The sequence below is a fragment of the Humulus lupulus genome, chromosome 6, assembly GCF_963169125.1.
Source record: "Humulus lupulus chromosome 6, drHumLupu1.1, whole genome shotgun sequence".
Taxonomy (NCBI): domain Eukaryota; kingdom Viridiplantae; phylum Streptophyta; class Magnoliopsida; order Rosales; family Cannabaceae; genus Humulus; species Humulus lupulus.
In genome coordinates this window covers 29,281,032-29,304,070 of record NC_084798.1, presented here as the reverse complement: position 1 = coordinate 29,304,070, position 23,039 = coordinate 29,281,032, and the positions used below count along the sequence as shown (strand labels likewise).

The 23,039-nt window shown below is 36.0% G+C and overlaps 1 protein-coding gene across 1 annotated transcript; it reads right to left on the bottom strand.

Moving 5' to 3' along the window:
* Positions 1-5,892: 5,892 nt before the first annotated feature.
* On the bottom strand, positions 5,893-8,915 carry LOC133781977 (7-deoxyloganetin glucosyltransferase-like). Its single transcript, XM_062221101.1, has 2 exons — positions 8,377-8,915; positions 5,893-6,913 (listed from the first exon to the last, which is right to left on the bottom strand). The coding sequence occupies exons 1-2, from the start codon at positions 8,879-8,881 to the stop codon at positions 5,970-5,972; spliced, it is 1,449 nt and encodes a 482-aa protein (XP_062077085.1). The 5' UTR covers positions 8,882-8,915; the 3' UTR covers positions 5,893-5,969.
* Positions 8,916-23,039: the final 14,124 nt, after the last annotated feature.

Genomic DNA, 23,039 nt, shown 5'->3' with positions numbered 1-23,039 from the left:
GGAATGCGGTTTAGGGAAAAACTGCCCAAGAAAGCGTAACCCTTAAGCAATCTGGTTTTAAACCTAAAAACCCTTTGATTTATTTATCCTAAATGGGTATCCTTTAAACTAATTTACCCAGATATATCCACAAATTTCCCCTGTTTTATGAGCATCTTATTTCAGTGACATGTATGGATTCACCCAATAAACCAAGACCTAAACCCTACGAACATTTGGAAATAGTCTAATGGTAACCACAACGAGTGTTGTGGATGAACAAGGTTATGAACATGGTTAAGAACAGAAATTTCTAAAAAAAAAGAGAAACTTTTCAAATAAAGGGACGAAATACTTACAGGAAATGTGTGTTCGACGTTTTCGGAGATGCATATTCTGGTCACGAAAAGCTTCTGAATGTTGGGACACAAAGAGGAGTTTTGGGATTTCTGGGGAAGAAGATTGAAGTTTAAAGAATCTTGGAAAGGGTAAATTTTTGAATGCAAAGGTGGTAAGGCCTTAGACTGATCACTCTATCTATACGTAAACCGTGGAAATCGATCTGGACCATTCATTGGTGTTAATTCGAGATCCAAGGGCCAAGGTTAAGCAGACCACATGGTGGAAAAAAGTTAACAAGACAATTATTGCAGTCCTCGAAACCTGAACAGACGCCAATTACAGAAAGCCACGTGTCTAGTACTTGAGTGGAAAACAGGCATGGTTTTATGTAGCAGAAGTTTAAAAAGCCCCTACCGTGTAGGTCAGAAAATGACGATGTCATACACGAGTAGAAGCTTGGGGGGCAAATGTTGTATTCTAACCTTAGCACGAGTTCACTCACTTAACTCGGGTATAGCTGGTAGATAAATACACGGAAAAATAGCCACATAGAATATCTTCTTACTATTCATATGGACAACTCGAGATTCATATAAATCAGATATGATGCTAGGCGTCCTGATCTTGTCATGAACTAAGAACAGGACTATTGTCAAGCACGAGCTGAGGATCAGATAAGTACTGATGCACGAGTTTGGAGGGCATATCCAGCTCGGGGTTATTAAACTTTAATGCGTATTCTGGAATCCTCAAGGATCTGGGATTTGTTGCTTATTTATGACCAGCCTATAATATTTATTGTCCGAGATAGCCGGACATATTTATTCTAATTTATTCTGTTATCAAATCATATCCCCACATAAATATGGGAAGTATTTGTATTAAATGTAAATATTATGTAAATGCGTGATTGACTCACACGGTTACCCAAACCTGTTCATGAAATTCCCCTATAAATACTGGGAATATTGGACAGGAAAAGGGGACCATATTCTGTATTACCGAAACTTTGCCAAAATAGAGAGAAAAACAGTAATAAAAGTGACTCGTGGACTAGGTGGATTGTAACTACTGAACTACATAAAAATTCTGTGTTCTTGAGTGAATTCTTTATTGTTTTTATTACGGTTTATCATTAAGTACTAATATTCCTTTCTAATTTCTTAATACACTGTTGGCGAAAAGTCATGTCAACAATACTTACAATATTTAATCCAAAGATCCCATATAACTTTATTTTACTGCAAATTATTTAAATTCATAATGCTAGTAATGCATATTAGCGTCGACTCATTATGGGCGAATTTTTAGGGACGACATGTCACCCCTGATGTCATTAGGGACGACTTCGGGGATTAATCGGGGTGACAGATGGTCTTATTTGTTGTAGTAAGACTCCTTGTTTTATGAAATAGTAAAAAGAAAAAATAGAATCTTGCACTAGAATTTAGTCAACATATTTTTAAATGTGGGCTAAATACCCCAAGTTTAATCTTAATTAATGAATTATTAATATGAATATTTAACAAAATTAAAATTTTAAATTAAGTAAAAACTTATTTTTAGTAATTAATAATACAAAACTAAATTCAAATTCAAACTCAAACCTAAACCCTAACCTTTCATATTGGAATCCAAATCCGAAACTTTAATACCATTTCAAGTCAAATTCAAATTCAGGCTTTAATTTTATTATCAGGTCAGATTTATAAAATGCCATTGCACTTTATATTAGGAACTTTTTTTAAAAAAATACATGCAATTTATATAAAAAAAAAATTGAAAAATACGGTTGAGAAAAGTATTTATGGAAATATATTTTTTTTTACAAAAATATAGAAATACAATATCTACGTAACCAATATTTGCAAAAAAGAAAAAAAACACTAACAAAAGGGCATTTTTATAAACAATATTTATACACTGATTGATAACTAAAAAAGTACATTTTTGCAACAATGATTTAAAGAACTATTTTCGTGATTAAAAAAATACAATTTTTAACTAATATTTATAGAAATAATTTGTAAATTTAGTTAAACATTTTTGTAACTTAACTTTACAAAAAATGATAGATTGAATATAACAACTAGCTTAGTAATGAAAGTTTATATATAAAAAAAGAGGAATTATATTGCTTTAGTTTGTATTGAAGTAAAATGAAGCAAACATAGGTTTTTTTTTAAAGGGAAAATACTAGTTTCGCAATGTGTTTTGCCTGAATATTCGATCACTCTTTATGTTTTGTTAAATGAAAAAATAGATTTTGTGTTTTGTAAAATGAAACAAAATGATACCTTGAGTCCAATTTTGGTCAAATAATTTTTTAATATGCCAAAAATACCCTCAAATTTTTGAATTAATGAATTTTTTAAATAATTAAAAATAGATTTTAAAATAAAAAAATGAAAAAAAACATGTATTTAATTTTTCTTTTCTTTTCTCTCTCATCTCTCATCTCTCTTCTCTCTTCTCTTCCATTTCTTTACTGATCTTCTCCTTCCCCCCTGTTCTTCTTCTTCTTCTCATTTAAGTTTTCCGAACCTGTCCCAACTTGGCCAACTCTGTCCCCGACTTGGTAATCCCAGACCTTTTCTCCTTTTTCTCCAACACCATTTATTCCGACTACTTCGATAAGAGAAAGGGATTTTACTAGGTTTACTTTGATGTGTTCAATAAGCTATACACCGATGAGATTAGGTTCGTCACTAGGCTAGGGTTGAGTTCGAATTTGGTGCGAGAGGCTCCGACCATGGGGAATTTGGATTCTCTGTATGCTCAGGTGACAACGTTTTATGGGTATTGGTTAGGGTTTTCGACGGTGATGGGTTTTTGCTGGGTTGATCAATATGATGCCAAGCATTAGTTCTGCAATAAGCTATAACCACCCTTACAAGAATGGTGAGCGTCTAATTCAAAGAGTCCCTGATATTGAGCAAATTCGATCAAAGGTTCATCCTAGAACTCCTAGCGTTCGTTCTGAATTGAGCTGGAATAGTCGAAGAGTGTTACTTCAAAGTATTGCCCTGAAAAACTCTTCACAAAGTAAATCGAGTAAGATGAATGGAATGAAGTTTCTTGCTAGTTTGGGTTGTAAATGTTCTTGTTCAAACAAAAACTCTGTTGATACTAAAGACGTTGGTGAAATCAGCTTTAGTAAGAGTGGAACTAGCACTAATTAATCCCATTTATATATGGAGCTGCCATTCGAAAACCCAACTCGAGTTCCTCTGTTAGACCTGTTACACCCATATTTTGAGTTACGTTAAATATGACCTCGAAAGTTAGTTTCGCGAATAAGTGGACTTATAAGATTGGAAACATGCTCCAGGATTGAATGTCGAGCCTGCAGGACATAGACGACCTCGAGTATGGTGACCTCGAAGTATTAATGATCTCGAAATATAGCTCCGGGGACGCTCTCATCTTCAGGGATGATCTCGGATCAGGGGTCCCGAGCTCGACGCACATATGATCTCGAAAGCCATGTGGCCTCGGGAGATGTTTCTAGCTCGATAGATGACGGGAAACCTGGGAAGCTAAAGCCTTAGAGATACGCGATAACCACCTTGAATATCTACAAGTGTTATAAATACGAGATGTAATCCTCATTTATTATTGTAAATCCCCTAGAATCGTGAGATATTATTTGGTCAGTTATACGTCTCCTGGTCTTCAGGGGACGTTTCCTTTTATATATGATTATAGGCATTTAAAGCCATTTATTTTATTTATACAAAAAGAGTAACTACCCAAAATATGTGGGATAGTATTCTTTGATCTTCTCTATAAATAGAGAGGCCATGCACCATTGTAAAGGACCGAAATTCTGAACCTTGAGAGAAAACTCTGAAGAATTCATTCCTGAAGAATTCTCAGAGATAATCTTGAGTTTAATAACAGAGACTCGTGGACTAGGCAGATTTAACTGCTGAACCACGTAAAAATCGTGTGTTTATATTGTTTTATTTCAATTGGTCATTATCAGTTATTGTTTATGTGCTCTTCTTTCACTGTTTGATGAAAAACGGCGTCAACAAGACCGAGTATGGGGCTTGATGACACCATTAACCAAATGGATAGAACACCCAGAATCGAAAAGGCGGGATATGCTTTTCCCAGCCGAGAAAGTTCTTCCAGCTTCCGAAGCACAAAATCCCCATCTAGGTTAATGAGAAATGTTCCTCAAGTGCAGAGCCGGAGTGGGCTAGAATTGCTGAGGAGGACGAAGATGAGGATGAAGTGGATCAAAAAGGTTTTGAAGAATTAGACGAGAAAAAGAAGAAGACCGAGGGAGAGGAATTGTATTGTATGATGTGCAGGAAGAAGTTTAAGAGTGAGAAACAATGGAAGAATCATGAGCAATCGAAGAAACATCACGACAAGGTTGAGTTTAGGGATTCCATTGAGGATGAAGACATTGTAGAGGTTGACGATGGGGAGGAGAAGATCGGGAAGGAAGTGGAAGAGAAGAGGGATGAGAGAGAAAAGAAAAGGAAAATTAAATATATGTTTTTTTTTTTCAGTTTTTTATTATTTAAAAATTTATTTTATTTTATTTAATAAATTCATTAATTAAAAAAATCTGAAGGTATTTTAGTCATATTAAAAAATTGTTTGACCAAAATTGGGTTCAGGTATTATTTTGTTCAATTTTGTAAATACACAGTGTTCGTTTTGTCATTTAACAAAACATATGGACCGATCGAGTATTCGGACAAAATACAATGACCAAACTAGTATTTTTCATTTTTTAAATAGCTAAATTGGCATCTAATTAAGAAAGAATATAATAAAAAAAATTAAAAAAAATGGTAGAAAATTAAAATCAAGTATGATCACTAGTTCCTTCTATCATATATATGACTAAAATAGGACTTGAAGCCAATTTTGATAAAAAGAAATGATAGGACAAAAATACCCTTAAATTTTATTATACATTGAGTTTTAAATTATATTAAATTAGTGTTGCACTATATCTCCCTCTTCTTTATGTTCTCTATCCCCTGGAGGCTAGAGGTATTACCTCTCAAGGTACTCCTTTGCAGGCGGAGGCTTCCCAAATTTTATAAAAATATATCAAATTTTTTCTTGGGCCCCAATACTTGAGGGCTGGCTTTTTTTCTTCTCCACGTGTCTCACCACTGTAGCTACCACATTATCTAAAATTGTAATTTTATTTATTTATTTTCTACCAATTAATTAATTCTTATTATAAGTGAAGTGGCCATTTCTAAAGGGTAGACGTAAAAGGTATATCTAAAAAAATAAGGAGAAAAAATTTAAATCCGTCTCTACTTTTGTGGCAAATTTCTTTTTTCCCTTGTATTATACTATTATTAATCATAGACGTCCTTTGTAGTGATTTCATGCTTGTGTTTTTATTTCCCACAATTAATGGAAGACAACTCATACCTTGTCATATTCTAAAAATAAATAAGTTATTGGATCACTCACTGACAAAATCGTTTCTGAAAAGCAAGAGATGAGATCTTTACGTACTATATATTTATATAAATGGCAAACGTATTAGGGATGTGTGTTTTAATTGAGTTGGTAGCTCATCAACACTTTATTGATGATTGATCATGTAACCAATCACAGTACTTTAATACGAGACCACATACAGACAGCTGCACCAAATTAATTTAGGGTTTTGAAAGTGGTGCCAGCAAAACCTCTTGGATCATCTTATCTAAATTCACCAAAGAAGAACCACCAGGCTCCGTGACTTCCTCGGCGATTCTCTTCCACTCCATGGCCTTTTCCCTCATTTCCTTTCCCTTCTCTCCATCTATCAACTCCCTCACAAGCTTTTCCACTTCGTCTCTTTTCACATCCGTATCTATTGCCATTCCAACCCCCAAATCAGAACACAAGAACCAACAATTAGTTTGTTGCTCAGCAAAGAAAGGCCAACCAATGATTGGCACCCCGGCGCTCAAGCTTTCGAGGGTCGAGTTCCATCCACAATGCGACAGGAAACCTCCGATTGCAGGGTGGTTCAGAACCTCTTCTTGTGGGCACCAACTGCTAATCATACATCTCTCTTTTGTCTCTTCCACGAACTCAGTTGGGATAATCGCGGAGTTCCCATCGATGATGTCCGGCCTTATAATCCAAATAAAGGGTTTCTCACTATTGGCCAAACCCCAAGCAAACTCAACCAGTTGTTGAGGGGTCATGGGGGTGATGCTGCCAAAGTTGACATAAATCACTGACTTGGTATCCTTTGAATTCAACCATTCTAGGCATTCGAGCTCTTCTTTCCACAAATTAGATTTGATGGAGGACAAACTTTTTGGTTGAGTTTTTTGGACAAGTAGGTGGATGGGGCCTGCAGTGTAAATTTGACGTGGGATCATGGGCGAGAGAGCTTCCAAGACTTTGTGCTCTAATGGGTGGAAACTGTTGAAGAGTATGGCAGAAGCATTCGCAGATGCGTCAACTTCTCTCATAATGAAGTTGAACATAGTGTCATTTCGATCTGTGATACGTAAGAGAGTAGGGAGATCCTTCAGTCGAATGTTTTTCATTCCCGGAATCCAATCTAAAGTTGTGTCTAAATACCCATTTGTGAAGTAGCTCTCATCTGTAAAATTATTTCTTTAAAAAATTTGTTATCATAATTATGATTAAGTGAATGAATGACATGCTTTTAATTTTTTAATTTAGAGAAGTATAAAACGATAAACTACAAAAATCAAATCATGTGGAGTCAATAATAAAGTCAAAATCCTAAAAAAATATTGGGAATTAATTTTTTGTAACAGCTATAAAAGTACGTTCATGACTAAAACTTCTCTATACTTATGCACGGCAACCAGGAACAAAATGTTTTATCTAAGACAAAGTGCAGCTGCAACATGTTCATGATATATACAAGTGGTCATTATCATCTATGTAAATATTGTCCTATATTTAACAAAAAAATAAATTAATATGTGATATATTTGGCAATATTTTTAGTAGTATGCTCTAATATACAAATTTAAAATCTGATGCAAAAATTAATCTTTGGTTAATGCTCATATGATATTTTATTAAAAATATACAAAAAAAGTAATAATTTTTATTTATATTTTATTTATTACTATAGTTAAAAATAATAATAAAATTAAAATATCGAACCCTTAATGGGGATATATAAAGATAATTCTAAAATAATAAAAATAACAAAAAAAATAAATAAAAAAATATAATATTTATGATGATACAAAATATGTATCATTTATATTATGGGTCAAATTTGACACAATTTTTATTATATCTCAAATTTGATATAATTTTTGACACACCATCAAAACAATTTTTTTTTTTAAAGTACGTTATATTTTAGCACTGCATCACTAATTTGACATTCCATTAGAAATAATCTTAATTAGTATAAATGGTGATGTCATATATGCACACGGAGAAATATCATTATCAAGCCAAGCACTGCCATACCTGAACCACAAAAATACGAATGGAAGATATTAACACATAACAGTTACAGTACAGAAGAAAGTTTATTGACAAAAGAAAAATCATATATTTAGTACCATTTATACACTTACTTCATACCTTAGTGACCATACTTATTTAGAAGAAAATGATTCACACCTTCCTGTATATAATAGTATTCATGATAACAACTTTCCAAGTAAAAAATAAAAAACAATTGTTTCTAGTTATAGCAAGGCAAATAATTCGACAAAACACTCGTATAATAATAATAATAATAATAATAAAGATAGTTGCATGAAAACAAAGAGTACTGAGATGCCAATAATTCAGTCCAACAGCACTAAAATTTAATATATTGTATATCAAAGCATCGGTAGTAGTTATAATACTAACCAATCAGAGCACACTTGAATCTTGAAAGCATACAAACAAAACCCATAATATCCTATTTAAAGCTAAAATAAATAGCTGTAGATCAAGTAGTACTAAAGAAATACAACAATTTAATAATATAATTAAAAAAAGAAATGAAAATTCAACTCCATCCAATAATTGGTTGCATTAGATCTGCGACTAAAAATAAATGAGATGTTGTATAATTTTTACCTTTAAATGGAATAACGCCTTTTTCAAGAAGTCGCCGGTATTGTAGAAATCCCATGAAGCCGCAGGCACCAAAAGGATAAAAGAGAGTGACGGGTATACCAAATTCTTCGGCAGCCTTGATAGTAAACGACATAGAGCCATCCGAAACGACACAGCTCACCGGCGGAACACCGCCGGAGCTGTTTTCGTTTAGCTCGGTGATAAGCTTCCGAAAGGGGTCCAAGCAGAGCTTTGGAAGGCTTCCACAGAGAGAGGGGATGTCCTGCGTGGCATCGGCTTTGTTCTCCGCCGGAGGAAGGCCGTCCGGGATCGATTTGAAGCGAAAATCAGGCAAGCCGTCGAGGGAGTTAGGGCCTCTAGATTTGAGGATACGGCTGTGGTTGAAGTGGGTGTTGACGAACGTTATGTGGAAGCCTCTCTGGTGTAGAAGCTTGGCCAGTTTCATCGTAGGGTTTATATGGCCTTGCACTGGGAATGGGATGCACACTGCATGTGGCTTAGACATATTTGCCTTTACTTGAAATCCTTTGATGTTTTACTTAAATCATATACTTATTATGTCTGCTAGTCAATAAGTAAAGGGTTTCCTCTCTATGGTGTATATATATATAAAAAGAGCTAGTGATCATGAGTAAGTATACATTCGGCATAGACTAAAAATAATTTTATAAAGGGAATATAAAAATTCTATGTAATTTCAAATTACATATATTTGGTTTTTGGACTCAAATTTAAAAAATACAATTTTATTAGTAGGATGAAATTTTTAAATTTAAATTTAATTACTTAATTATATATAATTGACGATAGCTTAATTATATTAATAAAATTTAACTAAATGTTTATAATTTCAAATTATAAGATAAATGATAAAAATTATTAAAAACATAAAAAATATAATAAGAATGTATTTAAAATACATATATCAAATAAATATTTATCAAATATATATATATATTTGTAAAATGATCACGTGGAAAAATCCTTTATTTTATAATAATCACCAAGGGATTAATTATTAATAGAAAGAAATCATATGAGAATGAATGCTTACTGCTACCAGATATGCGGGGCGCATAGAAAATAATGTGGGATCACCACTAGAAATATTTATGTATTTATATTTGTCAAAGCCTAACATCATTTTCAACAAGGTCATCAATTTTCTGAGTTAGATCGTTCATTTTTTACTCCATCAGCAAGAGACGAGGGAACATTTCTATACTACCGTACCCTTACTCATATAGGCAATTATTTTGGTTTTATGTCCAAGTAAAAACTTATTTTCAGCTACCAAATACCTACTCACGGCTAACTATATGTATATAGTATAAAAGGGAGTTATTTAGTCTCTAGGTTATCTTTGAGGTGTGACATCCCTCAAATAACACAATGAATAATTTAGTGTAGCAAACAGTAGTTTTTGTTGCTTTTTACATAGAAAAATCGGTTTTGTGACGTAAAAGTAATACTTTTTTAATTGTAAAGTGAATATATTTGTTTTTTGTTATTTGGTTTAATTGTTTAGTAGGGCAAGATTGCAATAACACATATTTATTGATATTGCTGATATGTGTCTATGAGAAATAAAAATGTATTTTGTTTGAAGCATATTGTATTGAGTTATTAATTAAAATTATTTATGAGTGACGCATTTTTAAATTTTTATGACAAAACAAATGTCACTGTTAAGACTTGATCGTTATATATATATTTTATATAAAAAGTGTGTAGATAATGATAATTTTTTGTTTTAACGGAATTATTTTAAAATTTCATCATTTTTAACAGATTTAAGTAAATTAGCGTTAACTTTAACAATTTTATTTTAATTGAATTAAAAACATGATAAGCGTGAAAACAATTTTTTGGATTAACGTAGTCATTTTAAGATTTTGGCAATTTTAACAGATTTTAATAAACTAACGTTAACTTTAACAGTTTTAATTTAATTGAATAAAAAACAAACTAAACAGGTACGCATTTTTTTTGAGTTAATGTGCTTAAATGCTATTATTTTAGTTAACGAAATAATTATCTATTAACCAATTAGAAAAAAATTTGAACTTAATATTTTTATTTAGAATTTCAAACTTTAACGCTTTTATTTAAAATGTGGAGTCAATAATAAATTCAAAAACCTAGAAAAAATATTGGGAATTAATTTTTTGTACAGCTATTAAAGTACGTTCATGACTAAAATCTTCTCTATACTTATGCACGGCAACCAAGAACAAAATGTTTTATCTAAGACAAAGTGCAGCTGCAACTTGTTCATGATATATATAAGGGGTCATTATCATCTATGTAAATATTGTCATATATATAAGGCAAAAAACAAAAAAATGTGATATATTTGGCAATATTTTTAGCACTATATTCTACTACACAATTGTCAAAAATTAATCTTTAGTTAATGCTCATATGATATTTTATTGAAAATATACAAAAAGTAATAATTTTTATTTATATTTTATTACTATAGTTAAAAATAATAATAAAATAATAAAATAAAAAAATTAACATTTAATATTGATATATAAAGATAATATTAATAATAAAAATAACAAAAAAGTAAATAAAAAAGTATAATATTTATGGTGATGCAAAATATACATTATTTATATTCTGTGTCAAATTTGGCATAATATTTAGTATATTTCAAATTTGACCAAATTTTTGACACACTATTGAAGCAAGTTTTTTTTGTAATATAAGCTATATTTTAGCACTATGTTACTTATTTGACATATTATGTCACTAATTTGTCACTCTATTAGAAATACTCTTAATTAGTATAAACAGTGATGTCATATATGCTCACGGAGAAATATCATTATCAAGCCGAGCACTGCCATACCTGTACCACAAAAATACAAATGGAAGATATTTACACAACAGTTACAGTACAGAAGAAAGTTTATTTAATTTTTTTTGAGGGCACATAAGAAAGTTTATTGACAAAAGAAAATTCATATATTTAGTACCATTTATACATTTACTTCATACCTTAGTGACCATACTTATTTAGAAGAAAATGATTCACACCAACCTGTATATAATAGCATTCATGATAACAATTTTCCAAGTAAAAAATAAAAAACAATTGTTTCTAGTTATAGGTAAATAATTCGACAAAACACTCGTATAATAATAATAAAAAAAAACACTTGTTTCTAGTTATAGGTAAATAATTCGACAAAACACCCGAATAATAATAATAATAATAATAATAATAATAATAATAATAATAAAAGAGGTAAAAAGGCTATCGTTCCCGATTTTCTCTCTTCCATGGCGAAGAAGAAGCATGTGGTCCGAAAGTCTGCACCTCGATTGTCTGAGCATAGATCCAATAGTAGTTAGAATAATGAGAAGGAAGAAGCTGGTGGTGGGATGTCTATGAATGGATTAAATTTAATAGCAGAAACTATAATAGATGGGGAAATAGTGCAAGAAGAAACGATAACAGAAGTGATTAATGATGGTGAATTTGAGATTCCTTCGTCTCTGACTCAAGATCGGCGACTGAGTAAGGTTTGGGCTCAGGTAGTGGAAGAAGAGATGGATGCTAGTGAAGGTCAGGAGACTCTCCAGGATTCGGCACGGAAGCATTGGAATTCATTTGCAAAGGAAAACAGGTTTGCTCGTGACCCCCATCTTACATATCAGGAACCTCTGATTAAGAATGGCATTAAGATTGCTCAAGTCGACCCTGAGGAGGTGAAGTTCCAAGCTGCGAACTGGAGCTCTGTTGTAATATGTGTGGTACTAGGTGCGAACCCTCCAATGGCGGTGTTTGAGGGATATATTAAGCGAATTTGGGGCCATCTTGGGATTGCGCAGATAGCACGTATGACCATGGGTTTAACAATGGTGAAATTTAATGATGAGGCGACCAGAGATCTGGTTTTAGAGAATGGTGTTCTTCAGTTTGACAGAAAGCCAGTTATAGTTAGACCCTAGTCATCAGATCTTGATGCGATGAAGCTAATCCGTCCTGTTCCATTATGGATTCGACTTCACGATTTAGGTCTTCAATACTGGGAGAACAAATGCCTAAGTGCTTTGGTCAGTACTGTTGGGAAGCCAATTATGGTGGACCAGCATACTAGGGATCGTACCAGGATTCAATTTGCTCGGGTTTTGGTAGAAATGGACATTACGGATGCATCACCAAGAGTGATTCAATTTCTAAATGAAAATGGTCAGTTGGTGGAGCAGTGGATAGATTACAAATGGTTGCCTGTGAAATGTAAAACGTGTTTGGGTTATGGCCACATCATGGCCGACTGTAGGAAAGGGGATATTGAAGATAGTGAGGAATACAGAGAAGAAGGCTCCTATGACTAAACCAGAGGATCTCACACAAATCCTCCCATATCGGTTCCTGTTTCCTCTCAGTTGGAACCATCTGGTTCAGGAAAAAAAGATGATCAACCGCTGCTTACTGCTGTTTGGAAAACTCCTAGAAGAGCTACTGGGTCAAGAATGAAGGAACCTGTCCCAGGTTCTAATACAGATCATGACCAAGATGTTGGGCATAGGTCTGTGAATAAATTCAGTATTTTGCAGGAAGAGAAGGGAAATGTGGACGAGGAGGTAGAGTGTGGAGAGAAAAAGGGTCCTGGTTTAATTTATGCTTAAACATGGATAGTTGCAATATAGGAAGTTGGAATGTTAGGGGTTTGAATAACAAGGATAAGCAAGATTCTATGGTAGAGTTTTGCAATGTCAATAAAATTGGAGTAGGGGGTTTGTTAAAAACTAAGTTGAAAGGGAATAAAGTTCAGGAGTTGATGGACAAAAAATTTGCTAATTGGGATTTCTTTAATAGCTCTATTGTTGAGGGCAGGTTGTTGATTATATGGAGAAAGGGTTTTGTTCGAGTTATAGTAATTGTTGAATCACCTCAACATGTTCATTGTGTGGTTAAAATGGCTGGGCAAGCTAATGCTTTTTGTCTCACATTTGTTTATGGTTTTAATACCATTGAAGATAGGAAGACTCTATGGCATAATCTGGTGCAGCTGAAGTTTCCTGTTTCATCTTGGTTAATTCTTGGGGATTTTAACTCAGTTTTTAATGTTGATGATAGAAATGGAGGGAATCCCATTATGCAAAATGAAATGGTTGACTCTAATCACTGGTTATCTCAGGCTCATATTGAAGCTCTCAAAAGTCATGGGTCGGTTTTCACTTGGACTAACAACCAAGCTGGCACCAATCGAATCTATTCCAAGATAGATCATGTATTTGTCAATGAGGAGTGGCATGATCACTTTCCTAACACTGCAGCTCGTTTTAGTTGGGAAATCATATCAGATCATTGTTCTTGTGTTGTTTCAGCTACAGCTACAGAGACTATTGGGATCAAACCTTTTCGGTATTACAATTTCTGGGCTAATCATCCCGATTTTAAGAGCTTAGTGGAGAAAAATTGGAAGAAACCGTTGACTACTAGAGGTCTAAAAGGGGTCTTCTTAAAACTGATGAGAGTTAAGCATTGCCTCAAGAAGTTTAATCATGAAGTGATTGGTGACATTGGGAAAAGTTATCAGGAAGCTAAAGCCAGCTACAGTGAGGCTAAATTTCAGGCTCAAACTCACCCGAGAGACAAGATTTACCAGGAGCAAGAAACTAAAGCAGCTGCTAATTTTGATGTTCAAGAGAAAATGTACCATAAGTTTCTCAGACAAAGGAGCAAAATTACTTGGCTGCAAAAAGGAGATTCCAACACATCTTATTTTCATGCTTGTCTGAAGAAGAGAAAAATGGAAAACAGAATTACAACATTCATGACAGACCAAGGTAAAATTAATGAGAATTTTCCTGAAGTAGTACAGCATTTTCTCAATCATTTTCGCAGCTCTATGGGCAGTAGTAGTACTGTCAATACCATATTAAATTTGATTTGTATTGAGCAGGGATCTAAGCTTTCTTTAGATGAACAACTTGGTTTGCTGAAACCATTCTCGTATAAGGAAATAAAAAGAGCGATTTTTAGTATCCCTGATACAAAATCACCAGGACCCGATGGGTTAGGATCTAGATTTTTCAAGAAAATGTGGTCTATTATAGGGTGAGAAATTTGTGCTGCAGTTTCTAACTTTTTTGAAACAGGTCTCATGCCACCTGAGTTTCATAATACAATGATTTCCCTCATCCCTAAACAAGAGAATCCGGCTAAAGCTATTGATTACAGACCTATTGCATGTTGTTCAACGATATACAAATGCATATCTAAACTGCTATGCTCTAGACTTGCATAAGTTCTCCCTTCTCTAGTTCATCAAAACCAAGGTGCTTTTGTCCAAGGGAGGTCAATTTCTCACAATGTGATGATTCTCCAAGACATTTTGAAGAACTATAGGAGGAAAAACACTTCTCCTCGCTGTACTATCAAGATTGATATCAGTAAGACATATGACACTGTGGATTGGAATTTTGTTGAAGATCTTCTTAATGCTTTAAACATTCCTAGTGGATTTGTTCAGCTGGTGATGATTTGTATCAAAAGCACAACCTATTCTCTCCTTATGAATGGTAGAATTCAAGGTGGTTTTCAAGGGGCTAAGGGTCTTCGTCAAGGTGATCCTTTATCTCCTTTGATATTTGTTCTGATTATGAATTATCTAACGAGAAGTCTTCTTCATGCTGCTCAAGACTTTAAATTCAGATATCATCCTCTTTGCAAAAGTTTGAAGTTAATAAACTTATGCTTTGCGGATGACTTGATTCTTCTTAGTAAAGGGTCCAAGCAGTCCATTAAAGTTCTTAAAGAGGTCTTGGATGATTTCAGCAATACTACTGGGCTCCATATCAATGTTAATAAATCACAAATATTCTTTGGAGGGGTTGATCCTAGGGAGAAAGGGGAGATCATTAGGGATCTAGGTTTGGCTGAAGGTGCTTTCCCTTTAAAGTACTTAGGGGTGCCTTTAAGACCAACAAAATGGAAAGCTGAGGACTGTGGGATTATCATTAAAAAAATCAAATTGAGACTTCACACTTGGGGAAGTAGGCACCTGTCATTTGCTGGCAAAGTTCAATTAATTCATTCAATATTACTTGGTCCTCGAAATTATTGGATGAGTACTTTCATCCTTCCTCAGAGTGTTTCTAAAGAGATTGAGAAACTTTGTAGAGGCTTCCTTTGGGGAATGAACGAGAACAGAAGCAGAATTCATGTGGCCTCTTGGGAGAAATTTTGTCTTCCCAAATCTTATGGTGGTCTTGGGTTTAAAGAAGGGATCAAATGGAATCAAGCTATCCTAGCTAAATACATTTGGGCTATCACTGAGAAGAGAGATTTACTGTGGGTCAAGTGGGTGAACACTGTTTATCTCAAGGGGGTATCCATTTGGTCTTATGAGTTAAAGTTGGACACAAGCTGGTATTGGCGCAAACTGTGTCGACTGAGACAAAAATTTTCCATGTCTGAGATTTTGAAGGCAGGTTGTTCGGGTAAGTTCTGTTCATCTGTTCTGTATAACAGTTCTCTTCCACCTTCTCAAGTTAGCTATCACAGAGCCATATGGAGTAGTCTCAATCTTCCAAAGCATCGATTTATGCTTTGGCAAGTTGTGAATGCTCATCTCTTAACAAAGGACAACTTGAGTAAATTTCACATTGTCTTAGATTCATTTCTATGTCCTGTTTGTGGAGACCAGCCTGAATCACATCAACACTTATTTTTTAAATGCTGCCTTTCTCGACGAGTTTTGGAGCTAGTGTTCAAATGGCTGGGTTTCAGAGGGTGGCCGGTGGAGTTTGATGGTTGGTTATCTTGGATTTCGCTGAAAGCTTCTGGCATTGTGAGACTTATAAGCATAGCAGTTAGTGCAGCAACTTGCTATTGTCTATGGCTGAACATAAATAGATGTGTATTTGAAGGCTTTTCCAAAACTGATACTTTGATTGCTTTTGATGTAAAGAGTATAGTAATCTACAGATTATTTTTTGTTAAAAACAGAAATATGTCTAGATAAGAGAGAGACTTTATACATAGATTAACATGTAATTAGTGCCTTTATTTTTTGGTTTTGGAGGTTCAGCTTGTTGTTCCTCTTGGTTCGGTTTTTAGTGAGGTGAGGGTATAATTTTTTGGTTGATTAATGAAGTAATTTTCTTCTTGATCAAAAAAAAAAAATAATAATAATAAAGAGTTGCATGAAAACAAAGAGTACTGAGATGTCAATAATGCAGTCCAACAACACTAAAATTTAATATATTGTATGTCACAGCATCAATAGTAGTTATAATACTAACCAATCAGAGCACACCTGAATCTTGAATGCATACAAACAAAACCCATAATATCATATTTAAAACTAAAATAAATAGTTGTAGATCAAGTAGTTCTAAAGAAAAAACAACAAATTAATAATATAATAATTGTTATCCCAAAATTTCAGTTCGATGACGTGGCAATCAGTAGTGGCAAGTGTCAATGCATGATTAGTAAATGACACAATAATAGTCAATAAATATATTGGCTCTTCGGAATTGTGATATTAATGGTCATGAAAATTATTTATCTAGTTTGGAAGTGATTTGACCGACCAGGTATTTTTTTGTCCGACCGGTAAAGATTTTTGACTGACCAGTAAAATGTTCTGGTCGACCAGTAAAATGTTTTGGTCGACCAGTCATTTGTTTTGATAGACCAGTCAAGTGGTTTGCTAGACCAGAAATGTGTCATGCTAGACCGGAGATGTGTCAGGTTAGACCAGAGGTGAGCTAGAGGAGTGCTTTTGCTTGTGCTGATCGATGAGTTGTCTTGGCCGACCAGTCACTTTGGGGATGGATTTGGTCGGTCCACGGATCAAAATCTCAGAAGTTATCATCTACTTCAGTAAAGCCTTAGTAACAGCTTCAACCCGAATCATTCTCAACTGGCACGGGAATCTCTCTAATATCCCAGAATAATAGCTATATTATTGTAATTTAAATTCATTTATATTTTATTAATTAAAGTTTGTTGGAAGAACCAAGGACCCAGTCAAAGGGAGATATCTGATGTACAATCCATGAGCCTATAAATAAATGGCTCATGGCATCATTTTGGGGGATCTGATCTTTTTAGACTGAGAAAAACTCTCTAGTTTTGAGACTTTGGGACTGTTACTTGGGGCATTCTTGGGGCATTTTATGAGAGAGAAACTATATATTTTTCTACTTACACTTAAGAAACACAGTTGTCTCAAGTTCATCTGATCTTAAGTGTAGGATATATATCACAACTCCAAGTGGATTAGGCTATCACCAATAAATTGGGGCTGAACCACTAAAATTATCAGTGTCGTATTTTTCTCTTGAAGGTTTATTGTAGTTTTGACGTCTACTCGTTGTTGGCCAAAATCGTGGTCAACATTTTGGTGCTCTCGTTGAGAGTCGAACTCAAGAAAAAACACACGACTATCATATCAAGATGGCACCCAAGAATACCAATGTGGCATCCAAAAAGTCAGGCACGTCAAAAGAGCCTGCTAGATCAGAAGGTCCTGGACTGCAGAACCCAGAGACTGAGCCCAGGGTCTCTCTCGAGGAGACCACTCCAGAAGTTGAACAACTCCAGGAAGCAATAGGCGCTTTCCAAGAGGAGATGATGCAATTCAATGCTCGACAGGAGTCTTTTGCTGAAGAGATAGCCAGGTAGAGAGCTGTATTAGAGCAACAAAGGTGTGATATGGAGGCCAGAAGCGAAGAGATTAGACAACGACAGGAGGAAGTCGATCGGAGACATCATGAAGCAGCACTTGCTCTAGAAGCAGCTACCCAATTGGCCTAAGCCAATGCTCAAGTCGCGACACAAGCAGCCACCCAAGGAGCAAGAAATAATAATGCTGGTCGGAGGATCACTGACAGAGCCAATTCTCGGGGACCGGACAGAAGCAGGAGTAACCCCCCTGGTCGGGAAGATGAGGGGGTCTGATCCGGAACTGCCTCGACACAAAGGGAGAACTCTAGAACCCCCTCCAGGAGTCACCGATCAGAAACTTCTAGATCAGGGAGTCACCGATCAGGCACTAAAAGGCCCCACCCAGGCAGGATCAGACTAGGACTCCTCGAGATAAGAGGACTTCACAGTTCAAAGATGGGCATGGTCGTGATGAGGCTGATATTCATCACACCGACCAGTCAAAGGATAAAGAAGACAACAACCCACAAGGAGGAAAAGAATGCTCGGGACGTACCGAAAAGCCTCTACTGCACCCCGACCAGTAGTGTAGTCAGAGAGAGCAAGTCCCGTGTAGTAAGCCCTCCGAAAAATTGAAAAGTATAGTGTTTGATTAGGAAGGAGAGCATGCTTCTCGGAAGGATCTAAGGGACGTTATCACCAACAAGAGGAGGATCGTCCCAGTCAAAGGGCAAAATCTGAACCGCCCTGCTAGTCAAGTAGAAATACTTGACGATAGTGCACCATATGATAATGCCTGACCAGGCGGTCAAGACCTTGGAACTTCGTCAGTTTCACCAGCCATCCAAGCCCAGCTTGATGTGTTAACGACTGCAATGCAAGGTTTGTCAAAATGATCTTCCGAGATGGATGTGATAGACCACTGGAGTGGCAGCCCATTTTGTGCCCGGATTAGAGCAGCCCAGCCGCCGGCAAAATACAAAGCACCGGTGCTACCAGTATATATAGAAAAGGAAGATCCCATTAGACATGTTGGGAAATTCGAGGACTAGATGGAACTGCTCGGGGTAAGTGACGATTATCGATGTAGAGTTTTCCCGACTACTTTGTCAGATACTGCCCAGGAATGGTATTGAAAGTTTAAGTCGAACTCCATTACCTCTTGGGAAGCATTCAGGAAGGAGTTTTGTAGACAATTCAACACTGCCCGGACTCCACAAGTTTATGCGAACCACTTGGTAGATATCAAACAAGGAAAAGATGAGTCTTTAAAGAATTATATACAGAGATTCATGAGAGAAGCCAATAGAGCAACTGCTGTAGGAGACGAGGGGAAGATGATTTCCATATCTGCTGGGATAACTTATCGGAGCCCTTTGTGGGATAGTATACATAGAAATCCAATTTCAACACTTCAACCATTTCTTGACCGAGCAAACAAGTATATGAAATTGGATGATGCAATCGAGAAAGAGGAGAATGGCATAAACAATGTGGGCGGATCAACTAACCCTCCTAAGAATGGTGGAAAGAAATGTGGAAATAACGGGTCTGACCACCATGAGGAAAAGAAAGCAAAGTTGAGTTCAAATGAAAAGCCAACCAAATATGAGCCTCAATTCACTAATTACACCACTTTCTCGGCCAGCCGAGTGGAAATATATCTTGCTAGTCATGAAGAGGTTCCCTACAAGAAACCTCCACCCATCGGGAAAGAGATGAGGAAGAGAGACATGAATAAATTTTGTCATTTCCATGGAGATTATGGTCACGACATGAATGAATGAAATCACCTCAAGGACGAGATAGAATTTCTTCTCCGGTCGGGCAAGTTGAGAAAGTACTGGGCAGAGATACCCCAAGGAGAAGGAGGCAGCAACAATCCTGGGTTCAAACGACAAAGATCCCCACCCTTGCAACCTGGGCCTGTGGACTTTACCTTAGACACTATATGTGGAGGTCCACACTTGGCTGAGGATAGCAACAAAGCAAGGGAGAGGTATGCCCAGAGACTTCGACATGATCGGGAGTGCTAGGATCAGATTTGGTGAACAGAGCTTGATCAGGAACCACTGGAATGGCGAGCATCTGAGGATATATTATCACTAAAATACTGCTTTTCAGAGTGGTAACTTAATTTCAAGTTGTTTAACTTGTTATTTGAGTTTGGTTTATGAGCTGGTTATTTGCTAACTAGTTATTTATTTATTTTTGAATAATTTTTGTTGTTTAAGACTCGTTATTAAACACATTTTGTTTTTTTTACGAGTAATAAAAGAGACTGCGCTCAGCGTGGTTGATTCTTGCTGCAAATGTGCATGTGTGTTAATTATTCAAACAATGTTCAACTGGTCGGTAAAATCAGACAGTGTTCAACTGGTCAATACGTTCAAGCAATGTTCAACTGCTTGAATATTTTCCATATATTCTATGTGTTTCACGAGTAATTAACTGCTTGAACAGATTTGGTCAAGTAGCAAGCGACTAAGGATCTTTCAACCCTCGATCACTTAGGGGGCACATGGGGTATATTGGTATATAATTTAACACAGACAATAAGAACACGAGTTCAAATATCTGTTTTTAGGCTGACTTGTAAATTTTTGAAGTAAAAAAAGGCCATTAAGCTAACTTGTTTGACAAAGCTTAAGTAACTTGGAATTTTTTAAAATTTCAAGTTAGAAGCAGATATTCGTGTGACAATAAATATTATGCTCATAAAATGTTAGAGCAATAAGAGTGTGAGAAAGTATGCTTAGTAGGGACTTATGAACTGTCTAGAATTTCTAAGTTAGAAAACTAAGTACTCATGCGAAAATATAAGACATACATCAGAATGACTTTACTATTGACAAAAAACTTATAATGTTTTAAGTCTAAAAAGACTTAGAATGTTTCAAGTTAGCAAAGAAAAGTAACGTATAAATGCCAACAGCTTGGCGTTACGAGAAAAAATATTTACTACCCAGTAAAATATTTTCTCTAAGTAGTAATAATATTTTACTACCCAGATAAAAAGTATGAGAGCAACAATAATAATCAGAAATTTTTGGTGCCCAAATGCATGAACTTTGAAGTTTTTGCACAAGCCCGAAAGCTTAAAAGCATGCAAAACTGAGCAACCAGGCGTGCGACCGTGCTGCTGCAAGTGCGTGCCGAGTGGCCATGCTGTCTACCCGAGCGAATGGCCATGTTCCCGAGCGGCTATGCGACGTGTCCAAGAGGCTAGGAGAGCCATGTGTCCGAGGACCTAGGCGTCCGAGGAGTTGCTGCAAGTGCGTGCCGAGTGGCCATGCTGTCTACCCAAGCAGATGGCCATGTTCCCGAGCGGATGTGCGGTGTGTCCGAGAGGCTAGGAGAGCCGTGTGTCAGAGGATCTAGGCGTCCAAGGAGCTGCTGCAGGTGCGTGTCGAGGGGCCAGGCTGCCAAGCGGCTGGAGCGCATCCGAGGAGTTGGTGGTCTAAGGGGTGCATCTGAGGAGCAGCATGTCCGAATAGGCATGGGTGTTCGAGCAGCTAGGGTGGTGTCCGAGCAGCTAGGCCATGCGTTCGAGGAGCTGGAAAAGTGCTTGATTGGCTGGGCACTGGTCCGAGTAGATGGCGTGGTCCGAGCGGATGCGTGGTGTTCGAGTGATGGTGCCCTGGTGTCTAAATGATGTGTTCGAGTGATGGTGCCATTACATCCGAGCAGACGGTGGCATGCCCGAGCGGTTTGGGGGGCATGTTTATGGTGCCCTTAGTGATTCTCAAAGAAGATGACCGATCGGCCATATACATGCTTTCCCAATAAATTATTTTCGAGGGGACAACAAATCTCAAGGGCCTGGGATACAAACATGTGTTTTCTTACTGATGGGGTACTACAACAAGATCAAAAAATGGAATTTGAAGAATTCAAAAGAAAAGTTCAATCGTGGGTTTACTACAAAAGTGAAAGTTACTAACCGGATGGAAGCTTTTGGATGACCTCAAAAACATTTTGCTAGAGAAAAATTTTATCATACGAGTAAATCATATAATAAACTTGGGGGGCAAATGTTATCCCTAAAATTTTAGTTCGATGACGTGGCAATCAAAAGTGACAAATGACAATGCATGATCAGTAAATGGCACATTAATAGTCAATAAATGTATTGGCTCTTCAGAGTTATGATATTACTGGTCATGAAAATTATTTATCTGGTTTGGAAGTGATTTGGCCAACCAGGTAGAATTTTTGTCCGACCGGTAAAGATTTTTGACTGACCAGTAAAATGTTCTGGCCGACCAGTAAACTGTTTTGGCCGACCAGTCATTTGTTTTGATAGACCAGTCAAGTGTTTTGCTAGACCAGAAATGTGTCAAGCTAGACCAGAGAAGTGTCATGCTAGACTAGAGATGTGTCAGGTTAGACCAGATGTGTGCTAGAAGAGTGCTTTTGCTTGTGTCGACTGGTGAGTTGTCTTGGCCGACCAGTCACTTCGGGGATGGATTTGGTTGGTCCACGGATCAGAATCTCAGAAGTTACCATCTACTTTAGTAAAGCCCCAGTAACAACTTCAACCTAAATCATTCTCAACTGTCGCGGGAGTCTCTCAGATATCCCGGAATAATATCTATATTATTGTAATTTAAATTCATTTATATTTTATTAATTAAAGTTTGTTGGAAGAACCAAGGACCCGATCAAAGGGAGATATCTGATGTACGATCCATGAGCCTATAAATAAATGGCTCATGGCATCATTTTGGGGGATCTGATATTTTTAGACTGAGAAAAGCTCTCTAGTATTGAGACTTTGGGACTGTTACTTGGGGCATACTTTGGGCATTCTTGGGGCATTTTCTAAGAGAGTTTAGAGAGAGAAACTATGTATTTTTCTATTTACACTTAAGAAACTCAGTTGACTTAAGTTCATCTGATCTTAAGTGTAGGATATATATCACAACTCCAAGTGGATTAGGCTATTACCAATACACTATAAAATTATCAGTGTCGTATTTTTCTCTTGAAGGTTTATTGTAGTTTTGACGTCTACTTG